At 45.0% G+C, this 25,634-nt stretch overlaps 1 protein-coding gene across 1 annotated transcript in view; it reads left to right on the top strand.

Annotated features, from left to right (window-relative positions):
• Positions 1-24,055, top strand: part of LOC309546508 (uncharacterized protein C11orf97 homolog) — a 129,248-nt gene extending 105,193 nt beyond the window's left edge. The window contains exon 6 of the mRNA XM_082246248.1: positions 23,799-24,055. Within this exon, the coding sequence (XP_082102374.1) occupies positions 23,799-23,893 (95 nt within the window). The 3' untranslated portion in view covers positions 23,894-24,055. The remainder of the gene's footprint in view (positions 1-23,798) is intronic.
• The last annotated feature ends 1,579 nt before the right edge of the window (positions 24,056-25,634 follow it).

Genomic DNA, 25,634 nt, shown 5'->3' with positions numbered 1-25,634 from the left:
TGGCCAATGGCCAGTAAAATAACTTCTCTTTTTAGCCAATCGGGAAAGCGGACTCACGACCTGCTTCCTGATTGGCTGGGAGGAGAATCAGTGTGATAATAGCAAATGTTTATTCGCTATTGTCATACAACTGGGTGGGCTCAGGGCGCGAGCCCACCCTTTTTTGAAGCCTATTAGAGCCTCTGGCTCTAATCAGGTGCTAAAAAAAAAACCCTATTGGAATCCATGCACCCAGTGCCCTGCATGTAGATTATGGGGCTGGATGCACTGATGGGGGGGGGGGGTGACGCCCCTGCGCCCCCAATGGACGGGCCACCGCTGGTTGATTTCATAAAACTGGACCTATGCATAGCAGCCAATCAGCTTCTAACTTGTTCTCTTTGTTCCTCCTAGGACCTCCTGCTCGCTAGCTCCCTTGTCACCTCTTCCCATGCTCGCCTCCAGGACTTCTCCCGAGCCTCTGCCATCCTGTGGAATGCTCTACCCCAATCTATCCAACTGTCTTCTACTTTGTCCACTTTCAGACGATCCGTGAAAACACATCTCTTCAGAGAATCCTATCTGGCAACCACCTAACAACTGTACTTTCATTTCCTCCATCAGCCCATCCCCCACAGTTATTACATCTTGTATCTTTTGACCTTCCCTCTTAGATTGTAAGCTCTAACGAGCAGGGCCCTCTGATTCCTACTGTATTAAAGTGTATTATACTTGTACTGTCTATCCTTCAGTTGTAAAGCGCTGCGTAAACTGCCAGGGCTATATAAATCCTATATAATAATAATAATATTAATAATTGTAAAGCTTTATTTTGTAGTCATTAAAATAATAAACATGTTATACTTACCTGCTCTGTGCTGCAGTTTTGCACAGAGTAGCCCCGATCCTCTTCTTCTTGGGTCCCACGCTAGAGCTCCTGGCTCCACCCTCCTGTCCGGTGCCCCCATAGCAAGCAGCTTACTATGGGGGCACCGGAGCTGAGCCAAGCCACTGCTCTGTGTGTCCATTCACACAAGGAACTATGGGTTGGCCCCACCCCCTCTGTCTCCTGATTGGCTCACTGGCTATGATTGACAATGGCTCCCGCTGCTGCCAATAGCCAACCAGGAGTCCGAGTCCCTGGAGAGGCAAAGCTCTCCTGGATATCGCTGGATCGTGAGGGGGCTTAGGTAAGTTTTACGAGGGGCTGGGGGGGGGGGGCTGGTGCACACAGAAGGTTTTTTTGCCACGATGCATAGAATACATGAAGAAAAAAAACCTTGTACCTTTACAAACACTTTAAAGGGGTTGTAAAGTCAGAAGGTTTTTTTTTTTTATTTTCATGCATTCTATACATGAAGATAAAAACAACCCCCCCCCCCCCTAAAATGTACCCAAACCCCGCTGTTGTCAATCACAGCCAATGAGCAATCTAAACATGAATGGCAACTCCATGTCTGTATGTACACAGGGCGCTGCGGGTCTGCTCAGGTGCCCACATAGCAAGCTGCTTGCTCTGGGGGCACCCAACAGGAGGGAGGGGCCAGGAGCTCCAGCCAGGGACACAAGAAGAGGAGGATCTGGGCTGCTCTGTGCAAAACCAACTCCACAGAGTAGGCAAGTATAATATGTTTGTTATTTTAAAAGAAAAAACAAACTAGACTTTACAATCACTTTAAGCTTTGACAAAAAACCTGGAAGCTGATTGGTTTCTATGCACAGCTGCACCAGATTATGCACTCTCCAGTTTTAGTAAATCCACCCCCAATAAGGAGGTCAGCAGTGGCAGCCCCTATATTTATTTTCAAAATATTGCCTTTTCTTTGCCACCTCATTAGCAACCTAGATCACGTATTCAAAGCAGAGCACCATGGAATACAGCATCTGATGAGGTAGGTGAGTGTTGTCTAACTACCTCTTCTGCACCAGAGTTTAGTGAATATTCTTCAGAGGTGTGACTGTTTCCTTAGAGGCATGACTGCATCTTCAGAGGCATGCCTGCTCAATGCCAGCTTCTAGTTGGCTGTTAGATTAAACATAATGCAGAAAAAGGGCAGTTTAAATACCCAGATCCACCCAATCACCCCAAAGCCTCAGTGTAAGCTGCATGTGACACCAAGAGTCTCTCTTTGTTACTGAGACTCTGCTCTATTATACTTTCAGGTCAGCAATGGCAGCCCCCCATATTTACTTCAAAAATATTCCCTGTCCTTTCTTAGCTCCTCAGCAACCTAGATCATGTTTTTTAAAGCAGACCACCTTGGAATGTATGCTGTATCCAATGAGGTAGGGGGTACTGTCTAAATGACCTCTTCTGCTCTGGAGTTTTGTGGGTATTTTTCAGAGGTGTGACTGCTTCTTCAGAGGAGTGATTGCTATTTCAGAAGTTTGACCGCTTCTTCAGAGGCATGGCTGCTTCTTCTGAAATATGACTGCTACTTCAGAAGTTTTACTGCCTTTTCAGAGGCATGACTGCTACTTACAAACCGTGATTGCTTCTTCAGAGGTGTGATTGCTTCTTCAGAGGCATGGCTGGATCTTCAGAGGTGTGGCTGCTTCTTCAGAAGAGTGGTTGCATCTTCCCAGGCGTGACTATTTCTTCAGAGGAGTGGTTGCATCTTCACACGCGTGACTGCGTCTTCAGAGGAGTGGTTGCATCTTCAGAAGCGTGGCGTGGCTGCTTCTTCAGAGGAGTGTTTGCATCTTCAGAAGCGTGACTGCTTCTTCAGAGGAGTAGTTGCATCTTCAGAAGTGTGACTGCTTCTTCAGAAGAGTGGTTGCATCTACACAAGCGTGACTGCTTCTTCAGAGGAGTAGTTGCATCTTCAGAAGTGTGACTGCTTCTTCAGAAGAGTGGTTGTATCTTCAAAAGTGTGCCTTTTTCTTCAGAAAAAGGTAAAACAATAAAAGTAGCACTCTAAAGAAGTTGTGTTATCGAATTTGAAGTATAACCGGAGTGTCAGATCGAATCATAAACTCTTACGATGGCAATATGAACTCAAATAATATGGAACACAAAACATATGTCAGCCCTCTCCAGGGTTTCTTTTGGTTAGTGGGGCCACCTGTTCTGTCTTGTATGTATCAAATTGCCTTAGATGTATGCGGGTTTATCTATGTGATTTAGTTTCTCCCTCTGTCCTCTCCTCCTGTTGAGTGCTAGTTAGTTTAGTCCTAGCTAGACCCCACCAGCTTTCTTCTATGTTCTGTCAGTCAGTGTTAGTTCTTCACAGAGACTGATTTAGGAAAGTCACTCTCTTCCTACATGTCAAAAGACTGGAAGAACATCCTCTGTACTGCAATTAGCTGAAGTATAATTGCATTGGATTCAACATCTGTGTCTTACTGAAAAGTTAAGATGACTGTGGATAGTCAGCAGGTGACCATACTGCCTGGACAGACTGGATTTAAGGAGGTGTGTCAATGCATAAAGCAGCATTTGAAACAGAACCATCACATGCAGGGCTGCTGTTAGAAATCGCGAGGCCCCATACAGACTACCTGGCAGGGCCCCCCCCCCCAGAAAATATTAAAGATATATTTAGCTAAAATTACAACAAAATCACTATCAGACACAAATATAACATAACTTGCATAATTCCTGCTAAATCTAAAAAAAAAAACTATGTTAAATATAAAAGATGAGATGAGAAAAATATGTAGGCTGGGCAGTTGGAGCTCAGTGATCCGAGAGACAGAGAGAGAGAAACAAAGTTACAATTTTACAAATAAACTCCTGAGCAGTGATAAGTGCTGGGGGGGGAGCACACAAGGGAGGGGGATTAGTGAGGCACAACTGTATCTTTCTCAACAGATAAAAGCTGATAGCAGGGAGAGGGACAGATCAGATTCAAGTGCTGGAGGAGGATTTCTGTATTTGTTGTCCATCACTAATCCCCCTCTCTGTGTGGGCCCCCCTGTGTTCTTGGGCCCCCCTACAAGAGGGGTGGTGGTCCCCCCCTATCAGTGGCTCTGATCACATGAAAAAACCAATAAGGAAGCTCAGGTAGTGTTAGGGGTTAGAACTTGATGTTTACAGCAAACGTTAAGATTTGCACATAACATAAGCTGCATGGATATACAGATAATTTTAGCATACAGTTTTAATTGAAGGTAACCTCTGTTTATGCATTACTTTTTATTATATGCATGAATTGCACAGGCTTGTGACAGGTCTGCTCTATCATGTTAAGCCTTGTACACAGAATGCATAATGTTCTTCCAGCATCTTTTAGATGTATTCTGGTCATACTTCCTATTGTCTGTTAACAAGTGGGCTCCCCAGGGGGACAGTGTTATGCATTAGGCATGTAGTTTAGGATAAAGCTTGAACATCACATGTTATGCTATGCTGATTTTGCTGTACCACGGCACTCAGCAACTCTATACAGTACAAGGTTTGTAGCCCAGTGCTTCCAAAACATTTTTGACTGCAATAAAGAAGTTCAATTGTCATAAACACTTAAATGCAGGCCACCAGAGGTGTGTGTATGTACCCAAGGGAGTATCTACCATGAGGCAAACAAGGTGTTTGCCTTGGGTGCCATTTTTCAGGGGGGCATCGCTTCCCACAGTCAGAAGGGACACTACGACCAGTGGCGCAGCCACGGGGGTGCAGACCACACCTAGGTGACACCCACCAGAGGGGGGAAACCAAGAGCGCACTGAGCGTTCGGTGACAGGGAAGCAAAATGGAAGCATGAGGCAGCGGTGACTGCAGTCTCTAATAGGGATGATCGAACTTTTGAAAAGTTTGGTTCGACCAGAACACCCGAACTTCCCGAAAGTTTGGGTCCGGATTCCAGAACCCCATTGAAATCAATGGGACCCGAACTTCGGTAATCAAAAAACACAATTTTGAAGCCCTAAAACCCAATAAATGCACCTAAAAAGTGCCTAGGGTTCTGGGTCATGTCCCAGGGACTATGAATCACACAAAAAAAAGTTCTTAAAAATTGTCGTTTTTGATAGAGAGACAATTATTGAAAAAATTATTGAAAAAAAAAAAAAGAGATTTCTTTGGATTTAGTGTCTGGGGGTCTAAAAAGTGTACCTGTGAAGTTTCAGCTCTGTAGCATGTCGAGAACCAGAAAAAAAAGATAATTTTTCTTAGAATTTTTATTAGCGCAGGGATGGGGTTCCGCTACTTTCACACCTGGGCGTTTTTGTTTCAGGCGTTTATTGGGCATTTGGGCATGACATCTGAACTTCTGTATAGGGGTATATATACACACACACACATATACAGTTGTGTTCAAAATTATTCAACCCCCAATGCTGTAAAGGGTTTTAGGGAATTTAGTGTACATTTGTAATTGTATTCAGAATGAAATCCTACAAGGACTTCTTAAAGAACCATATGCAACTAAAATGACATCAATTGGTTTTGTAATACAGTAGTAAATGTTTCTTTTTTGAATTCTTCATTGACACAATTATTCAACCCCTTAAAGATTACTACTCTGAAGAACAGAGGTTCATTGAAGTGTTTTCAATCAGGTATTGAAAACACCTGTGGATGCCAGGGAGCAGCAATAAAGCCTAATAAGCACCAATTAGGCAGCTTTAAAATGACTGTGAGCTTCAGCTCCTTCTAGACATTTACTGGTGTGGTTACAAACATGGTGAAGTCAAGAGAATGGTCCAGGAAGACAAGAGAAGAGGTGATTACTCTTCACAGGCAGGGCAATGGCTATAAGAAGATTGCAAAGATGTTAAACATACCAAGAGACACCATAGGAAGCATCATTCGCAAATTCAAGGCAAAGGGCACTGTTGAAACGCTACCTGGTCGTGGCAGAAAGAAGATGCTGACTTCGACTGCTGTGCGCTACCTGAAGCGTAGAGTGGAGAAAAGTCCCCGTGTGACTGCTGAGGAACTGAGAAAAGATTTGTCAGATGTGGGTACTGAAGTTTCTGCTCAGACAATACGGTGCACACTGCGTATTGAAGGCCTCCATGCCAGAACTCCCAGGCGCACCCCCTTGCTGTCTCCAAAGAATATGAAGAGTCGACTGCAGTATGCCAAAAGTCATGTGGACAAACCACAGAAGTTTTGGGATAGTGTTCTGTGGACTGATGAAACAAAATTAGAACTGTTTGGGCCCATGGATCAACGCTATTTTTGGAGGAGGCCTATGATGAAAAGAACACCTTGCCTACTGTGAAACATGGTGGGGGGTCAATCATGCTTTGGGGCTGTTTTGCTTCTGCAGGTACAGGGAAGCTTCAGCGTGTGCAAGGTACCATGAATTCTCTTCAGTACCAGGAGATATTGGATGACAATGTGATGCAGTCCGTCACAAACCTGAGGCTTGGGAGACGTTGGACCTTTCAACAGGACAATGATCTCCAAGTCCACTAGAGCATGGTTGCAGATTAAAGGCTGGAACATTTTGGAGTGGCCATCACAGTCACCAGACTTAAATCCAATTGAGAACCTCTGGTGGAACTTAAAGAAAGCAGTTGCAGTGCACAAGCCTAAGAATGTGACTGAACTGGAGGCTTTTGCCCATGACGAATGGGCGAAGATACCCGTAGATTGCTTGTGTCAAGCTATGCTTCACGTTTAAAAGCTGTTATAACTGTAAAAGGATGTTGTACTAAGTACTAAGATTGAATGTCACTTGGGGGTTGAATAAAACTGATACAGAAAAGACATTTGTGGGTATTTCATTATAAATGTTATGTTATATTTGTCTGACCTACACGTGCCTCTTTGATTTAATTGTAAGCAGGATGACTGAATGATCAAAATCAATGTCAAACTGGCCAAAACAATCAATTTCAGTGGGGGTTGAATAATTTTGAACACAACTGTATATATATACACATGCACATATATAGGTGTGAAAGTAGCGGAACCCCATCCCTGCGCTAATGAAATTATTTGCAGGGATGGGGTTCCGCTCTTATCACACCTGTATGTGTGTGTGTGTATGTGTATATATACATATATGTGTGTGTGTATATATACCCCTATACAGAAGTTCAGATGTTATGCCTGCCTCCAAAGACGCCCAAAAAATGCCCAATAAACGCCTGCAACAAAAACACCCTCACAACAGGACTACCATAGGCTTGAAGGATATACACCACTTTGGGGTATATAATTCTTTCACAAGTAAAGTTTAGAATATTATAATTTATTTAAAAATAGGTAAATAACACAACTGTAAACAAATCTCCAGTAAACTAAAATTGTGTAAATCAAACCTGATAACCAAACAATAGTGACACACAATGAACAACTTCCCAAACCAAGTATATACAGAAAACAGGATAAACTAATCGTAATTGTAACAGAGCCAGAGGCATACAAGGGACATCAAGCAAAGGGAGCTAGGAACAAGACAGGACAGGGAGAGGGTAACAGGAGACTAGTTAGCACATAGGAAAGGATCAGGCTGCAGGGTTGGGATCAGGATACAGGAGCACATGGAGACAACACCAAGGCAGTGAGGAAGAGCATGCACAGGGTTTAAATACACTTCCTGCAACGAGCATCAGGTAATGACTGATTGCATGAGATGATGTCAGCTTCTGACTGCTGAGGGACACCCGCTGGTGGACACTGGAACTGCAGCCTATAGATCTGGGAGCCACAGTGCCACCAGCAGGTGAACCCTTTCCTGACAGTACCCCCCTCAAAGGAGTGACCCCAGGGTTCTCCAACCAGCCATAGCTGATGGAGTTTATAAAAGATACCCAGTTGCTGCATATGTCCAGCGGGAAAATGTCTTGTAGGCCAAAGGAGTGCTGGGTTCCAAATAAGATGTTCTGCTGCTGGGATCCAACAATAAGCTAGGTGTCCTACCGCCTGGGTCTGGTGACTGGCTAGGTACCCACCTCTGGGGTTAGGCAACCAGCTTGGTATCCTGTTGGCTAGATTCTTAGAGACATATGGTCCCTCAAGGCAGTAGGCATCCCAATGCTGGGGTACCATGGGTCATCCACAAACCTAGCCATGGGGTCATGTGACACCACCGGAACTCTGACACCGGAATGTCTGGTTACAACTGTGTAGCTTGCCTGGTTTCCAGGACCTGTTCCACACATAGTCAGCCATCTAGGTTTCCCCATGGCACTGGTTACCCGACACGGGTTCCTTAATGCACCTGAAGTTGTGGCAATCGCAACCGGGTCATGGCAAGGCACAAATGGTACTCTGGACCACCAGAGTATGTCTGGACCACCAGGCTTTGGCGCCATCAGAGCAACATACTGTAAGAGGGACCCAACCGAGTCAACTGAAAAAAGAATCTCAGGTAAAGTAAGTAATCCATACAAGGTACAAGAAGACTCAAAGGTGTCAGACTCAACAGCAAATGGAATCCTACCCTTTGCAGGACAATCCAGCTGAGCAGCAGGCATAGAGTCAATAAAAGCTAGCTGGGCAGTAGGCACAAAGTCACTAGAACCCGTCTGGTTAGTAAGCAGAGGATCATTAATCAGGCTGGTCAGGGGATCATCAGAGGTGGGCTGGACATCGGGCACTGGATCATCAGACTGGGCAGCAGGCACCGGATCATCAGTCTGGGCAGTGGGCAGAGACACATCAGGCTGGGCAGCAGGCAGAGGCACAACAGACTGGGCAGCGGTCAGAGGCACATCAGGCAGGCAGCAGGCAGAGGCTAGGCAGTGAGCAGAGAGGCTGGGCAGCAAGCAGAGGCACATCAGCCTGGGCAGCGAGCAGAGGCACATCAGGCTGGGCAGCAGGCACAGGATCATCAGACTGGGCAGCCAGCAGAGACACATCAGGTAGGGCAGTGGGCAGAGACACATCAGGCTGGGCAGCGGGCAGAGGCACAACAGACTGGGTAGCAGGCAGAGGCACATCAGGCTGGGCAGCGGGCAGAGGAACATCAGGCTGGACAAAAAAAAAGGGGAAACTGCTGGAAAGCCAAGCTAATATTCGCAAAAAGTATTCAATTGGTAATACCTACTCACTCTTCGAAAATCTAGGTTAAATCAACAGAGTGATACTCATGTGACATCAAGACAAGAGAGGATGCCCAATAAGCACCGTATGCTTATTTTAGCTCCCTTGTTCCTGTATTCAATAAATTTACATTTTTCTATTTGGAACTGTGTGGGTGCGTTATTTGGAAAAATCCAACATTTATACCTCTATACGCTATAAAATATAGCGCTTTTTGGGCATCCTCTCTTGATGTTTTTTTTTTCTTTTTTTGAACATCAGGCTGGGCAGTGGGCAGAGGCACATCAGGCTGGGCAGCGGACAGAGGCATATCAGGCTGGGCAGCAGGCAGAGGCTAGCCAGTGGGCAGAGAGGTTGGGCAGCAAGCAGAGGCACATCAGGCTTGGCAGCAGGCAGAGGCTCAGCAAGGTCAGTCGGGTCATCAGGTTTGGGACCGTCAGAGGCCAGCCTAATCCCATTGGCAATCATGGAGGCAGGCTAAGGCAGATGGGCTGGCGTGGAGGCAGACTGGAGCAGATGGGCTGGCGTGGAGGCAGACTGGAGCAGATGGGCTGGTGTAGAGGCAGGCTGGAGCAGATGGGCTGGTGTGGAGGCAGACTGGTGCAGATCGGCTGGCGTAAAGTCAGAATTGGATAGTGGCAGGATTGTGCGAGTTGGGAAAAACTTTTGTTTCTTTTTGAGTTTGGCCACTGAGGTTCTGCATGTGAACGCAGGGCTGTGGGTAGGGGGAGCAGCTGATGGAAAAGAAAAGCTGCTAAGGAGGATTTCTGGGGGATTGGTACAGGCAGCGGAGAAGAAGTAATCTTCAAGGGGTTAAAAGCAGGGTGGGTGCAGCAAGTGGAAACAGGGTACTAACATATGGATAGCAGTAGAGTATTCTGGGATACAAATGTGGTTGCTGTCAGTGATAGAGAGGGAGATATTAGAGCAGGCAGGTGTCTAGCAGCAGGAATAGGTTGGTGCAAGCTGACTAAGGCTGATTGCAATATATCTGACCATGCTTGTAGTAATGGCTTACCAACATGCAGTTCACACTTTGCCTGTCTGACAAGAGACTGCACTGCATTATTACACTCCACTAGCACCTGTTGATAACATGCTGACTAGTGCTCAAAGAAATAAGCCAGGTCATCCTCCATTAACCATACCAGTGATTCTACTTGGGCCATACCGAAGGGGGGAGAAAAATCATCACTGCCTTTAGGAGTACTGGACAAAGCCAACTCCGCACAAACTTGAATCAATGGCTGAACATCTCCAAACAACATCCTTCCCTGATCAACTAGGGAATGAGCAAGACAAATACATTCTAACAGCTGATCTCTGGCCCACTCCTTCAATATCTGGCAGCAGTATTCTTTTTCCTCTGTCACTAGCAAAGAAAAGTAGATAACCTCCTCAGGATGCATCTTGCAACAAACCACAGCAGAGCCAAGATGGTTTCCTTATGCAGCCACTTCTGGTCAGGACTGGCCTTGGTGTTATGTCAGTAATAAGTGTGACCAGAAATGCGTAGACTGCCACAGAGAACATCAGGCACAAGTAAAGTGTAGAATAATATCATTTATTTTAAAATAAGTGAATAACACAAATGTAAACACACCTCCAGTAAATTAAAACTGTGTAAATAAAACCAGATAACCAAACAATAGTGACACACAATCAGACTTGTATAAAGTACTCGAAAGTTCTACTTGAGTAAAAGTACAAGTGCTCGATCAAAAAGTGACTTAAGTAGAAGTGGAAGTGCTCGCAGAAAAAGTTACTTAAGTAGAAGTACTAAAGTATTCAACATTTTTTTTACTTAAGTATTGCAAGTAGTTTTTTAAAAAAAATTGCTACTTAAGTACTAAAAGTAAAAAGTACCAGTAGTTTTGAAAAAAAAATTTCTACTCAAGTACAAGTGTAGAAGTACAAGTACTGTGTTATGTAGTTATTAAAGAAAGAAGTCAAATGTTTGAACATCATATTGTTTTTTATTATTTCAAATGATTAACCTGTGTTTGTTAGTAGTTTCTTGATGCACTTTAAGCGCTGTAGCACCATTTATTTGTTTGTTTCATATTTTCTTTTTATTGGAAAGATTTGGTATAGCAGCTTTTATTATACACAGCCTTTATTTTCCTATGCGCTGATTTACAAATGACATTATACATATTTTTTTGAGCTTTATGTAACCTGCCATCTACTGTTCTGGCAGTGGTAATTTTTTTAAAAGTAACGAGTAACTATGCAGCACAAAAAAAAAATACTTGAGTAGAAGTATCGAAATCATCGAAAAAATGTAGTGAAGTAAAAGTAGAAGTAGGAGAAAAAAATTCTACTCTAGGAAAGTACAGATACCGCATTTCGGTACTTAAGTACAGTACTTAAGTAGTTCTACTTCGTTACTATACATCTCTGCACACAATGAACAACTGCTCACACCAAGTATACTGTATACAGAAAACAGGATTAAAGCGGAGTTCCGGGCACAGAAGTAATTTTTTAACAAACATACCCCCGGGACAGTCAGGGTTAGTACATTCCACAATGGCTAGCCTCTGATCTGTCCCGGTTCGCACTTACCTTTTAGAGGAAATACTTACCTATAAAATTTCTTCCACAGCGTTTCCATCTCTCTTGTGGGCAGCTGAAGCCGGTGCGGTCCTCTTCTGTGTCTTCTTCCGCGTCTTCTTCTCCCAGAATGCGCCTGCACCGGCCCCTCTCGTCACTTTCAGTGCCGCGCCGCATTCCTAAACAGCTTCTGGGCATGCCCAGAAGCTGTTTAGCAGGGGAATGCGGCGTCGCCCGGAAGTGACGAGCGGGGCCGGTGCCGTCGCATTGATTCCTGGGAGCGATGACGTTCAGCTCCCAGGAATCATCGCAAGACAGGAAGTGACAGCGGAGCCGCGGCGCTGAGGGAGGAAGTACCCTGAGGTGAGTATTTACGATCTTCAATTACAAGGTGAGTTTTAAAAAAAAAAAAACCTAACTATCCAATTCCTTTTCAGGTGATGCAGAACTAGCGGACGGGCACAAAAAAAAAATATCGATTTTGTGCCCGGAACTCCGCTTTAACGAAGGGTCATACACATACACGGGAGATCAAGCAGAGGAAGCTGGGAACAAGACAGGACAGGGTAACAGGAGACAGAGTAAGCAGGTAGGAGGAGATCAAGCTGCAGGGTTGGGATCAGGGTCTAGGATCAGGATGCAGTTACACAGGAACGCAGGTCAGGGGCATATGGAGACAACACCAAGGCAGTGAGCATGCACAGGGTTTTACACTTCCTGCGACCAACATCAGGTGATGACTGATTGCATCAGATGATGTCAGCTTCTGGCTGCTGAGGGACACCCACTGGTGGGCACTGGAACTGCAGCCTATAGATCTGGGAGCCACAGTGCCACCAGCAGGTGAACCTTTGCCTGACACTGCACCGGGATGTACAGAACACCTTTGCATCCCTGTGCAGGTAAACACGGCCCTCGCACGGGCACACGCTGTGGTACACCTATGTGAATGATGCCTTATTCTGATTATAGAATAAAAAGGGAACCATTTATAAGAGAAATCTATGTTTTTGAAGCAGCAGACTTTGTCATTCTTCATCCTTTCTTCACTATTTAGCACAGTGGTGGTCAACATTATTGATATGGGGGACCTCAAATGTGGCCACCAACATCACCATAGGGCTGCAATAGGGCAATAGAGAGCCACAGGGCCCTGAGGTCTGCACAAAAAGTGCCAAAGGGCTGCATGTTGGGAACCAGGGATTTAGTGAGTCTCTGACCAGCATGTGTATCAGGCATCCCATTACCTCATATACAAATGTTTGTTCCAGGTTCGTAAAACACCAGGTAATCAAGAAGGGATAAAGACAAATTGTACCTTCAAAAAAACAGGTTAGCAATGGCAGCTACCACAGTTCTCTCCTGGCTGGAAGAGAAATGCTGCCTCATTCTAACTGTAATGTTAGCACCCAGCTGGTTAATAATAAAAAAAAGAAAGTAATCCAGAGCCCAGTGACCTCATGAGTCTGGGGACAGTCACACCCCTATAGTTACACCCATTTCTTCATCGTACATTACAGTTTGATGTCTAAAACTGAGATCATATAGCTTTGTATTGTACAATAGAATGCATGCCATTATTATTGTGTGGGTTCACATTTTACAATTATGTATTCACTTTCTGAAATCTGCTAGCTTGCCTTTTGGTAGGCTCTCCCACGTATCACTTTACATAAGATGACATTAGTAAAAGGAATGGGATTTGTCCTTTTCTGAACTCATATATAATTTGCAAGAAGTCCTCTGGAGCTTTTACCTACTTCTCTGCAGACCCTTCAAGCCGGCATGTTCTCAATGCCAGGTTACCATTGCCAAAAAATTAAATATGTGTCCTATAAAAGTGTAAGGAAACCCTAATAATGAACTTTTCTTACTGGCTTCTTTTTTGGTCTGTTAAATATGCCATTAAAGTAAACCTTTAACAACAACAAAAATAAATATGCCATTTATTGTTATATTTGTTTAATAATTGCAAAAATATACAGTGCCTTGAAAATTATTCATACCCCTTGCAACTTTCCACATTTTGTCATGTTACAACCAAAAACATATTTTATTGGGATTTTATGTGATAGACCAACATAAAGTGGCACATAATTGTAAAATGGAGGGAAAATGATAAATGGTTTTCAAAATTTTATGTATTGGAGAGATCTATTGTATATTCGTTTTACTTTTTATTTTTGTCCTAACAAATGCCTTAAAACCTACAACTTTATTTTCTTCATTTTTATTTTTTTTAATCAGCACAAAAAAATGATTTTTTAATCAGCATAATATACAGTATAATGAATGAGAAGTGTCCCTTCTGCTGGTGCCCGCTGTCCCAGTTGAACTCACACACACACCTGTAGTAGTATTACTGTTCTGGTGCTGTGGAGGCTAATACAGGGCATTCGTCAAAAGTGCTGAATATGCCCGCCTTTCCACCCCCTTCTCTATTCATAGAAGCTGTACTTTAGCTTTGAAGTGATTGTAAAGTCACCATGGGACTTTACATGTATCCCCTCTGGCTATTCTGCCATTAACCAGAGTGTATTTGTTTTTTTTAATGAAAAGGCTGAATACCTTTTCCCACACCGCAGCTGTGCAGTCATGTGATCTCCCTGTGCTGGCCGGCCCTGATCTATGGAGAGAAGCAGGAGGGGGTCAAGATTCCCCGGTGACGTCAGCCGGCCAGCAGAGGGGGATCTCCACCCCTCCCACTTCTGTACATAATTTAGGGCCGGCCAGCACAGGGGTATCACGTGACCACATAGCTGCCATGTGGGAAAAGGGATTTAGCCTTTTCATTTAAAAAAAAAACAAATACACAGTAGTGTATTGGGGGGTACATGTATATTTGATGCATTATGCAGGTAAATATCGGTGGGAAGGGCGGGGAGAAGAGCTGCTCTCATGCTGACAGAAAGGGATGGGGAGAGAGGAGAGACTGTCGGAGCAGAGCAGCAGAGAACTGAGGCACGTAAACTGACCACGGTAATCATGGATCTGCAACCATGATTACCGTGGTCAGCACAGATAGGAGACACAGGAACTGGCAGGATCAACCAGTTTTTTTTATAAGATAGGAAGGGGAAAATTACATAGCATGAGCATAAAGTGGCACATAATTGTAAAATGGAGGGAAAATGATAAATGGTTTTCAAAATTGTATGTATTGGAGAGATCTACTGTATATTCGTTTTACTTTTTATTTTTGTCCTGACAAATGCCTTAAAACCTACAATTTTATTTTCTTCATTTTTATTTTTTTTAATCAGCACAAAAAAAATATTTTTTTAATTAGCATAATATACAGCATAATGAATGAGAAGTGTCCCTTCTGCTGGTGCCTGCTGTCCCAGTTGAACACACACACACACCCCTGTAGTAGTATTACTGTTCTGGTGCTGTGGAGGCTAATACAGGGCACTCGTCAAAAGTGCTGAATATGCCCGCCCTTTCCACCCCCCTTCTCTATTCATAGAAGCTGTACTTTAGCTTTGAACTGATTGTAAAGTCACCATGGGACTTTACATGTATCCCCTCCGGCTATTCTGCCATTAACAACAGTGTATTTTTTTTTTTTTAAATGAAAAGGCTTAATACCTTTCCCACACCGCAGCTGTACAGTCATGTGATCTCCCTGTGCTGGCCGGCCCTGATCTATGGAGAGAAGCAGGAGGGGCCAAGATTCCCCGGTGACGTCAGCCGGGCCAGCAGAGGGGGATCTCTGCCCCTCCTGCTTCTCTCCATAGATCAGGGTTGGCCAGCACAGGGGTATCACGTGACCGCACAGCTGCCATGTGGGAAAAGGGATTTAGCCTTTTCATTAGAAAAAAACAAATACACAGTAGATAATGGCAGGACAATCAGGTGGGGAGGGGGGGGTACATGTATATATGCTGCATTATGCAGCTAAACAGCAGTTGGAGGGCCGGGGAGAAGAGCTGCTCTCATGCTGACAGAGAGGGATGGGGAGAGAGGAGAGACTTTCAGGGCAGAGAACTGAGGCACGTAAACTGACCACGGTAATCATGGATCTGCAACCATGATTACCGTGGTCAGCACACATAGGAGGCACAGGAACTGGCAGGATCAACCAGTTTTTTTACAAGATAGGAAGGGGAAAATTACATAGCATGAGCACTGAGCTAAACAGCATGCTTTAAAGGATCAGAATCATAGTGGTTTTTTTTTAGGGGTTAGTTACAACCACTTCAATCAATGAAATTTTGAAATCAACTTTGAAATCAATTTGACTGGAGAAAGAGACGGATGAATGAAAACACTAACTCCTCTATTTATAGAGCGCTTTTTACATTCTTAAATCAGGCATGCGGGATTGTGTACACTTAATGCAACTGTCATCCTGTATATACACTTTGTTACTGGCTATTTCTGTAGACTGTTTGTGTGATGAGGCTCCCACGCTACCACTACAAATGTTAGTGTTCTCTAGCTGTCGTCAAGCAGTGTTATGTAATGGTATCAGCCAATGATCAGACCAGTGGTGATGTGCAATTTCTACTTTACTTAACAATGTGGAACGTAGATTACACAGGAGATCATGTGAACAGGGGTTTGCAGTACAAAACAGCAATATGAGGAAAGGAGAAATATTCATAAAACGTGTGAAAACAATTATATTGCAGTTCTAGTAATGGCCACTAGATGGCAGCAGAGTGTTCTGAGTTCAGTTTACAGATAGGAAAAGATCTGAATATTCTCACGTGTTCCCAGAGATTAATCGTTCATTCAGCAGACTGGGAGTTGAGGGTATTTCCTGCTGGCACAGACTTCACACAGGCACTGCTGATGCTGACTTTGGTCAGGAGGCTCTGGGGGCCGTAGATAGGACCAACCGACTGCTTGGACAACTTCTCCACATGGACTGTAACAGAGTCCTCTCCAGTGACTGGGGCTTGGATAAATACCGTGTGCTCTTGTGCTCACTGCTGGAGGCCCACACACCAGGCTTATCGAATGAGGACCCAGCACCTGGGGACAGCTCACTTGCCCAGTCACTGCTGTCCCATCAGGCAGGATCTCTCTGAGCACAGGAAGCTGGGCGGAGCTGGCATTTATACTCCCTGGGCATGTCCTGGAACTCAGGGGATGCTGGGAGCCCAGAGGATTGTGGGGAATTGAGTTAAAGGGACTTGCACCTGCATCTGGATAAAGGGGCACACCACTACAGCAGCAATTTAGCTAATCTGTGACTAATAAAACAATAACTGCAGGGTGGCGTTGGTGCTGTGCTGTTAGGGTGATGAAATGAACTCAAAAAGCAAGTGAATGTAAATAAATGTAACTTTATAAGTGCTCAAATGAACAAATAGTGACAATGTTGTGCTAACTAGGTAATGCATTCAACAAGATAAAAGTCTGTATTGCAAATTTCCATGTTAGATGAACAGGTAAATCCCTTCACCATATAGTATGAGTAAGTGCTGGGAAATTAATTCTTCAGTATAATAACACCTAAGTGCTCACAGGCTGCTCACCTTACTGCTGTAATGTAACAGCATGGGTTCAATAGCTTTGTATGTTGATCCATGTATATCTGCTCATGTCTAGGGGACCTTCAAATGCCTTATCTGGCTTGTGGGTCTCTAAAATGATCACATTCCCTCTGCTATGATCCTGGGATTCCTCCTCAATTTTCCATGTTATACATATATGTATAAGTATGAAAAAAATCTCGATAGTATAATATCGTTTTGGTAAATGTATTCAATAAAAACAGCTGATGTACTTACTTTTTAACAATAAAAATATTCATGCACTCCACGAGCGCTGAGCCCGTTCAAAATGTCACTTCCAGTACGCCTCCACCCTACGCGTTGGGTCACCCCCCACGTGACTTTATCAGGGGATAGCAGGTGTCATGTGTGATGTGCCTAAATAGGGTAGCGATGGTCTGTGATATGGCTGCCATTTTCTCCATTATGCTATGGTGGCCATGTTCTAATAGTTCCCAGAGATAGACTCAGTAGCGGCCATTTTGTTGAAAATCAGAGGACAACATTGATCATCTCTACTGTGCATCTAAATGAGGATATCTGGTGGCCACTTTCCTTTGGATTCCCGGTTATGTATACTCGCAATCTATACGTGTGTGTGTCCCTGAGAATCGTCAGACGGACCATCGTGGTGCAGGACTAGAAAACAAGATAGTGAAACCCCAGTACCCTATTGACCGGAGCTCAGGAATATCAGAAGGATTAGATATTGTGATTATACATGCCTAACATTCCCAATGTTGCTCACATAAGAAATATAAAAATATATTAAAATATAAAATAAATAAAACAATGTTGCTATAATGTAGAGCTGCAGGATTATTTATTTTAGGATTGCGATCTCGATTCACCCCCCTATGCGATCTCCATCCCTAATATCTGCGATTCTGTGGGTGGGGTAGGGGAGGCCACGGTGGAGCCAGCCTGGAACGCAAATAGCGCCACCACCTCCAATACAGGAACTGATGTCAGCAGTGAGAGACTACATCCACTGATGGGCAGTACCTTCAGAGGTCCCATGGACACTGCACTCCAGCTTTCCATCACGGGAGGTAATCGACAGAGGAGGGAGGGGGTGCAATCCCTAAAAAATAAAATTATTAATATAATATAATTAATATATAAATTAATGAAATTATTATTTTCATTATATTATATATTACACTAATTATATATATACATATATATATATATATATATATATATATATATATATATATAGATAGATAGATAGATAGATAGATAGATAGATAGATAGATAGATAGATAGATAGATAGATAGATAGATATTAATATATTAAATAATATAGTGGAAATAATAATTTCATTAATTAATATTATTATATTAATTATATATATATATATATATATATATATATATATATACATACATACATACAAGTGTAATATATATATATATATATATATATATATATATATATATTTATTTATTTATACACGCACACAAGTTTCTCCCACTTTTTTTTTTTTTTTTTTTAAGTGTCGCATTACAAGATGATGCTTCAATCAAGTTAATGTACAATGACATGAAGTGTGCGGTGACTGTGTTGCATAAAATGCAGCATATCTATATCTATTTTTTTTTTTACACAAAGCATCCACAACCCAACTTATCACAATGTTATGGTGTGTACAGGCCAGGGCACATAGAAAAAAAAAGGGGTCTGGGTGCCATTGCGTTAGGCCTGCAGTGCACCACTTACGGACCGCCCACCGTGTATTTACGTGGGTACTTTGACGTTAAATATCGGGGTTATGGCAGTAGATAGCTGCCATAACCCCAGTATTTTTTTAAACGGCAGGAGGTCCTCTTTAATATAAGTGTGGTCCCAGCGGCGGATTTCGAGAATCCTGATCTTCATTCTAAGCCAAAAAATCATGATTCCCATTTTTGCCAGAATCGTGCAGCTCTACTATAATGCCCTTCCTTATTAGGACTGGATAGACACAGTGGTGGGATTCAGCCGGTTCGCACCGGTTCTATAGAACCGGTTACTAACGTTCTGCGAGTTCGCAGAACCGGCTGAATCCCTCTGCACGTCCGAGCGCAGTACAATTGAATGTCCCGCGCTCGGACCGCGCAGCCGCAGACGTGGCGGGCAAGAAGCAGAGCAGTGCGCCGCGACCCGCCCATTCTGTGACAATAGCGAATGAGAATTCGCTATTGTCACACGGAACCTCCTCCTGGCCAATCAGGGAGCGGGTCTTCCCGCTTCCTGATTGGCCGAAAGGCAAACACCGTGCCATTGGACGAGGAGGAGGAGCCGCGGGAGGACTGAAGACTCGGAGATGCGGGGAGTCGGGGACTGAAGAGAAGCTGCGAGAGAGGTAAGTGCGGGGGGGTCGCTGGCCCTCTGCAATCATTGGGGGCAATGTGTGGCTGGCACTCTGCAATCATTGGGGGCAATGTGTGGCTGGCACTCTGCAATCATTGGGGGCAATGTGTGGCTGGCACTCTGCAATTGGGGGCAATGTGTGGCTGGCACTCTGCAATCATTGGGGGCAATGTGTGGCTGGCACTCTGCAATCATTGGGGGCAATGTGTGGCTGGCACTCTGCAATCATTGGGGGCAATGTGTGGCTGGCACTCTGCAATCATTGGGGGCAATGTGTGGCTGGCACTCTGCAATCATTGGGGGCAATGTGTGGCTGGCACTCTGCAATCATTGGGGGCAATGTGTGGCTGGCACTCTGCTATCATTGGGGGCAATGTGTGGCTGGCACTCTGCAATTGGGGGCAATGTGTGGCTGGCACTCTGAAATCATTGGGGGCAATGTGTGGCTGGCACTCTGCAATCATTGGGGGCAATGTGTGGCTGGCACTCTGCAATCATTGGGGGCAATGTGGGGCTGGCACTCTGCAATCATTGGGGGCAATGTGGGGCTGGCACTCTGCAATCATTGGGGGCAATGTGTGGCTGGCACTCTGCAATCATTGGGGGCAATGTGTGGCTGGCACTCTGCTATCATTGGGGGCAATGTGTGGCTGGCACTCTGCAATTGGGGGCAATGTGTGGCTGGCACTCTGAAATCATTGGGGGCAATGTGTGGCTGGCACTCTGCAATCATTGGGGGCAATGTGTGGCTGGCACTCTGCAATCATTGGGGGCAATGTGTGGCTGGCACTCTGCAATTGGGGGCAATGTGTGGCTGGCACTCTGCAATCATTGGGGACAATGTGTGGCTGGCACTCTGAAATCATTGGGGGCAATGTGTGGCTGGCACTCTGCAATCATTGGGGGCAGTGCTGTGGCTGGCACTCTGCAATTGGGGGCAATGTGTGGCTGGCACTCTGCAATCATTGGGGGCAATGTGTGGCTGTCACTCTGCAATCATTGGGGGCAATGTGTGGCTGTCACTCTGCAATCATTGGGGGCAATGCTGTGGCTGGCACTCTGCAATCATTGGGGGCAATGCTGTGGCTGGCACTCTGCAATCATTGGGGGCAATGTGTGGCTGGCACTCTGCAACTGGGGGCAATGTGTGGCTGGCACTCTGAAATCATTGGGGGCAATGTGTGGCTGGCACTCTGCAATCATTAGGGGCAATGTGTGGCTGGCACTCTGCAATCATTGGGGGCAATGTGTGGCTGGCACTCTGCAATCTTTGGGGGCAATGTGTGGCTGGCACTCTGCAATTGGGGGCAATGTGTGGCTGGCACTCTGCAATCATTGGGGACAATGTGTGGCTGGCACTCTGAAATCATTGGGGGCAATGTGTGGCTGGCACTCTGCAATCATTGGGGGCAGTGCTGTGGCTGGCACTCTGCAATTGGGGGCAATGTGTGGCTGGCACTCTGCAATCATTGGGGGCAATGTGTGGCTGTCACTCTGCTATCATTGGGGGCAATGTGTGGCTGTCACTCTGCAATCATTGGGGGCAATGCTGTGGCTGGCACTCTGCAATCATTGGGGGCAATGCTGTGGCTGGCACTCTGCAATCATTGGGGGGAATGTGTGGCTGGCACTCTGCAATCATTGGGGGCAATGCTGTGGCTGGCACTCTGCAATTGGGGGCAATGTGGGGCTGGCACTCTGCAATCATTGGGGGCAATGTGTGGCTGGCACTCTGCAATCATTAGGGGCAATGCTGTGGCTGGCACTCTGCAATCATTGGGGGCAATGCTGTGGCTGGCACTCTGCAATCATTAGGGGCAATGCTGTGGCTGGCACTCTGCAATCATTGGGGGCAATGCTGTGTTCTGGCACTCTGCAATTATTGGGGGCAATGCTGTGTTCTGGCACTCTGCAATCATTAGGGGCAATGCTGTGGCTGGCACTCTGCAGTCATTGGGGGCAATGCTGTGGCTGGCACTCTGCAATCATTGGGGGCAATGCTGTGGCTGGCACTCTGCAGTCATTGGGGCAATGCTGTGGCTGGCACTCTGCAATCATTAGGGGCAATGCTGTGGCTGGCACTCTGCAATCATAAGGGGCAATGCTGTGGCTGGCACTCTGCAATCATTGGGGGCAATGCTGTGGCTGGCACTCTGCAGTCATTGGGGGCAATGCTGTGGCTGGCACTCTGCAATCATTGGGGGCAATGCTGTGTTCTGGCACTCTGCAATCACTAGGGGCAATGCTGTGGCTGGCACTCTGCAATCATTGGGGGCAATGCTGTGTTCTGGCACTCTGCAATCATTGGGGGCAATGCTGTGGCTGGCATTCTGCAATCATTAGGGGCAATGCTGTGGCTGGCACTCTGCAATCATTGGGGGCAATGCTCTGTTCTGGCACTCTGCAATCATTGGGGGCAATGTTGTGGCTGGCACTCTGCAGTCATTGGGGGCAATGCTGTGGCTGGCACTCAGCAATCATTGAGGACAATGCTGTGGCTGGCACTCTGCAATCATTGGGGGCAATGTGCATTGAAAGGGGGCACGCTGGTCACTGTGCATTGAAAGGGGGCACGCTGGTTTCTGTGCATTTAAAGGGGGCACGCTGGTCATTCTGCTGGGAAAGTCGGAACTGGTTACTAAAATTTTTGAATCCCACCACTGGATAGACAGGGTTATGAGGCTTATTTGTTCCATAGTCTAGGTGGAACCTATGTTTACTAAATAGGAGCGGAGACAGACGGTGCACAGGGCTAGATCTGTGACTGGAGGGCTCATTGTGGGTCTGTAGATGTCGTGCCATTGCCATCATGTCCATGCTTCTGCCATTTTGTACACTTCATGGCACTGCCATCCTGTACACTTCATGCCATTGCCATCCTGTACACTTCATGGCACTGCCATCCTGTAGACTTCATGCCACTGCCATCCTGTAAACTTCATGCCATTGCCATCCTGTAGACTTCATGCCACTGCCATCCTGTAGACTTCATGCCACTGCCATCCTGTCGACTTCATGGCACTGCCATCCTGTACACTTCATGCCATTGCCATCCTGTAGACTTCATGCCACTGCCATCCTGTTGACTTCATGGCACTGCCATCCTGTACACTTCATGCCATTGCCATCCTGTAGACTTCATGCCACTGCCATCCTGTAGACTTCATGCCACTGCCATCCTGTAGACTTCATGGCACTGCCATCCTGTACACTTCATGGCACTGCCATCCTGTACACTTCATGCCATTGCAATCCTGTACACTTCATGCCATTGCCATCCTGTACACTTCACACTAGTGACATTTCTGTGGACATTATGCTTTTGCCATCATTTACATGCTACTGCCACCTTGTATACTTCATGCTATTGTCATCTTGTACATGTCATGCGACTGCCATTCCTGTAGACATCATGCCGCAGCTATCCTGCACACTTCATGCAACTGCCATTTCTTTACACTTCTTGGCACTACAGTGTGACACCAACCCTGAATTCTCTCCTTCTTGTAAGCCCATCTTATTACTCCTCCTCGTGCAGAACAGTTTACAGATACTGCAGGGCTGCTGTCAGCTTTCAGCTGGTTTGTGAACTCAGTATAAAGACTTCTACGGATTTCTGATACTAACAGTAGCTGAGGAAACCTGCACTGAAAGAACATATAGGATGCCATTGCTGACCTTTCCCCGTTAAAAATGCTGGTTGACTGGCTGCTATACTGATCCGTTAGCTTCTATCCTGAAACAAGCATGCCCATCAGGAATTCTAACTTCATTAGCTGCATGCTTGTTTCAAATCAGTAACTCACCAAGTACCAAAGCCAGAAACAGCCAGGCAACTTAATAAATAGTTGATATGACTTTTACTGGCGCCCGCAAGTGAAATAAATTTGTTTTTTTATATACATGCCTCCAGCTGTTCTTTAATTAACCATAATTATTGCTGTAATTTTGTGTTTAAGCTGCAGTTTAGATATTTTAATCTTTTCAGCCAGACATACAAATGTTTGTACCAAACAAAAGAGAACGCATTAACAGACTGCTTTATATTAAAAAAAAAAAGTCAAAGAAAAATATATTTGTTTCCCATAACAACCAATTAGATTCTAGCTGCCGTTTGTCTAGTGCAAGTATGAAACAACAAGATCTAATTGGTTGTCACGGAAACCGCTTTTTTTTTCCCCTCAAGTTTAACACTCAATACATCAGTCCTGTTCTGTACATGAAGTGTGTTGTTCTGCTCTATCGTTAGTGGCAGAGGCAATGGATTTGTACTGGAACATCTGCTACACCATTTTGTTACAAGTCTTTATTGGACTACACATTATACCCACTGTCAGAGGTCCCCCCCGGTTCCAGACTCTAACCTGAGAGATGCTTGGATATAAAAGTATAATGAGTCAGGCAGTAGAAGAAATCAAAGGGAAATAAATATATATTGCGTTCTCGCCCTTTGAACAGATGGCGCGAACAGTACGCACTGGCCTCAGAAACCGCTGACGAACCAGCCGAGGGCCCGGATCAGCGGGGAGCCTGAAGATGAGCCTCATCCGTAGTGTGTTTTCAAAGCTTTTATGATGCTCGCCACATGTTTTTGTGTTAGCAGATGCTTTTTTAGAATGTAACACCTTTCCGTGTTTCTTTATAGTGCTTACAGTGTGAACGTACAGTGCCAGATGATATAAAGTAATAATAAACGACATCTGCTCTGATCTGAAACAACCCAAAATAGCCATCCATAGGATTGGAGAACAGTAATAAAAAAAAAAAAAAAAGGACTACAGTAAATAAAAAAACAAACAAATGTCATAATACTAACAACAACCTACAAAGTCTTCCACAACTCTGCCTTGAGCTACATCACCAACCGCATCTCAAAATACCAACTAAACCAGCCTTTTTCAACCAGGGTGCCCAGGCACCCTGGGGTGCCTTGAGGCTTCTTCAGGGGTGCCTTGAGGCTTCTTCAGGGGTGCCTTGAGGCTTCTTCAGGGGTGCCTTGAGGCTTCTTCAGGGGTGCCTTGGCAAACCGTCTAAACATTCATCAAAAATTGTATACAAACCAGCATGTGGATAAAGGCTGCATTTCAGTTACACAAAGCCACAGGTTCTCATTATGCACCATAAAGACTTTCTAGACACTGGCATCCTAACAACCAATTAAGTCATCAGTTAAGCCCCGTACACACGTAGCGATTGTCGCCTGTAAATATTCGGCCACCGAACGATCGGCCGATTGTCGGCTTGTTAGTATGATGCTCCCGACAACCGACTGCGACTTTTCGGCCGAACAGAATCGGGTTTGCAGCCTTTAAAATTTTTGTTGGCCGTCACCAGAACGGCCGATTGTTCGTCAGTCAGTACAGAATTCGGCCGACTAACAGCAGATGAGCAAGACTGGGCATGCTCAGAGAAGAAAAAACACACGGAAAGTTAACCATCACATGGCATCACTTCTGCAGTCAGCTGTTGTTGGCCGACAAAATTCGTGTGCAGTCTTTAGCACTTTTCAACCGACAGGACAGCACCGGGCAAAAGACGGCCGATCATTCGGCCGACATTCGGTACGTGTGTACGGGCTTTAATAAGGAGGATGTGTGGTGCTTCCATAGCATCCTTGTTTGACCATCCTGTGCCTCTCTCCCTCAGCACTCAGATGACATTAGCTGACTGATGGAGAGAAATTGAGGGAGAAAATAAACATTGGAATACTAGTCAGTACCAGTGTGCAAAAGTGTATTTGCTTTGGAAGAAAAAAATCACCTCTAATGTTGGATGTCCTACATGTGTGAATGTTTCTGCATTATGTAAAACTATTAGAATCACTTTTTATTTCAGAATGCGGTGCCTGGAGACTGTCCATTGTTTTAAAGGGTGCCTTGAAATTGTCTAAAATTTTAAAGGGTGCCTTGACTGAAAAAAGGTTGAAAAACACTGAACTAAACTGTCTTCTCCACTCCTTCCAAGACCTCCTGCTCTCTAGCTCCCTCATCACGTCTTCCCTTGCTCACCTTTAGGACCTCTCCAGAGCTGCTCCCATCCTCTGGAACTCCTTACTGCAACCTGTCCCACTATCTCCTACTCTTTCTGCCTTTAGGTGATCCTTGTAACCCCACCTCTTCAGAGAGGCCCAGCCTGCCTCTAACTAAAAAACTGTATTTTTACCTTTTCCTTCAACTCATCACTTACAGTTACTACTTTTTGACCTACCCTATTAGATTGTAAGTTCCAATGAGCAGGGCTCTCTTATCCCTCTAGTTTTGAATTGTATTGTAACTGTACTGCCCCCCTCTATTT

The sequence above is a fragment of the Pelophylax lessonae genome, assembly GCF_965119305.1.
Source record: "Pelophylax lessonae genome assembly, chromosome: 2".
Taxonomy (NCBI): Eukaryota; Metazoa; Chordata; class Amphibia; order Anura; family Ranidae; genus Pelophylax; species Pelophylax lessonae.
Note: the sequence above shows the minus strand (reverse complement) of the source record. Positions and strands in the feature narration are given on the sequence as shown.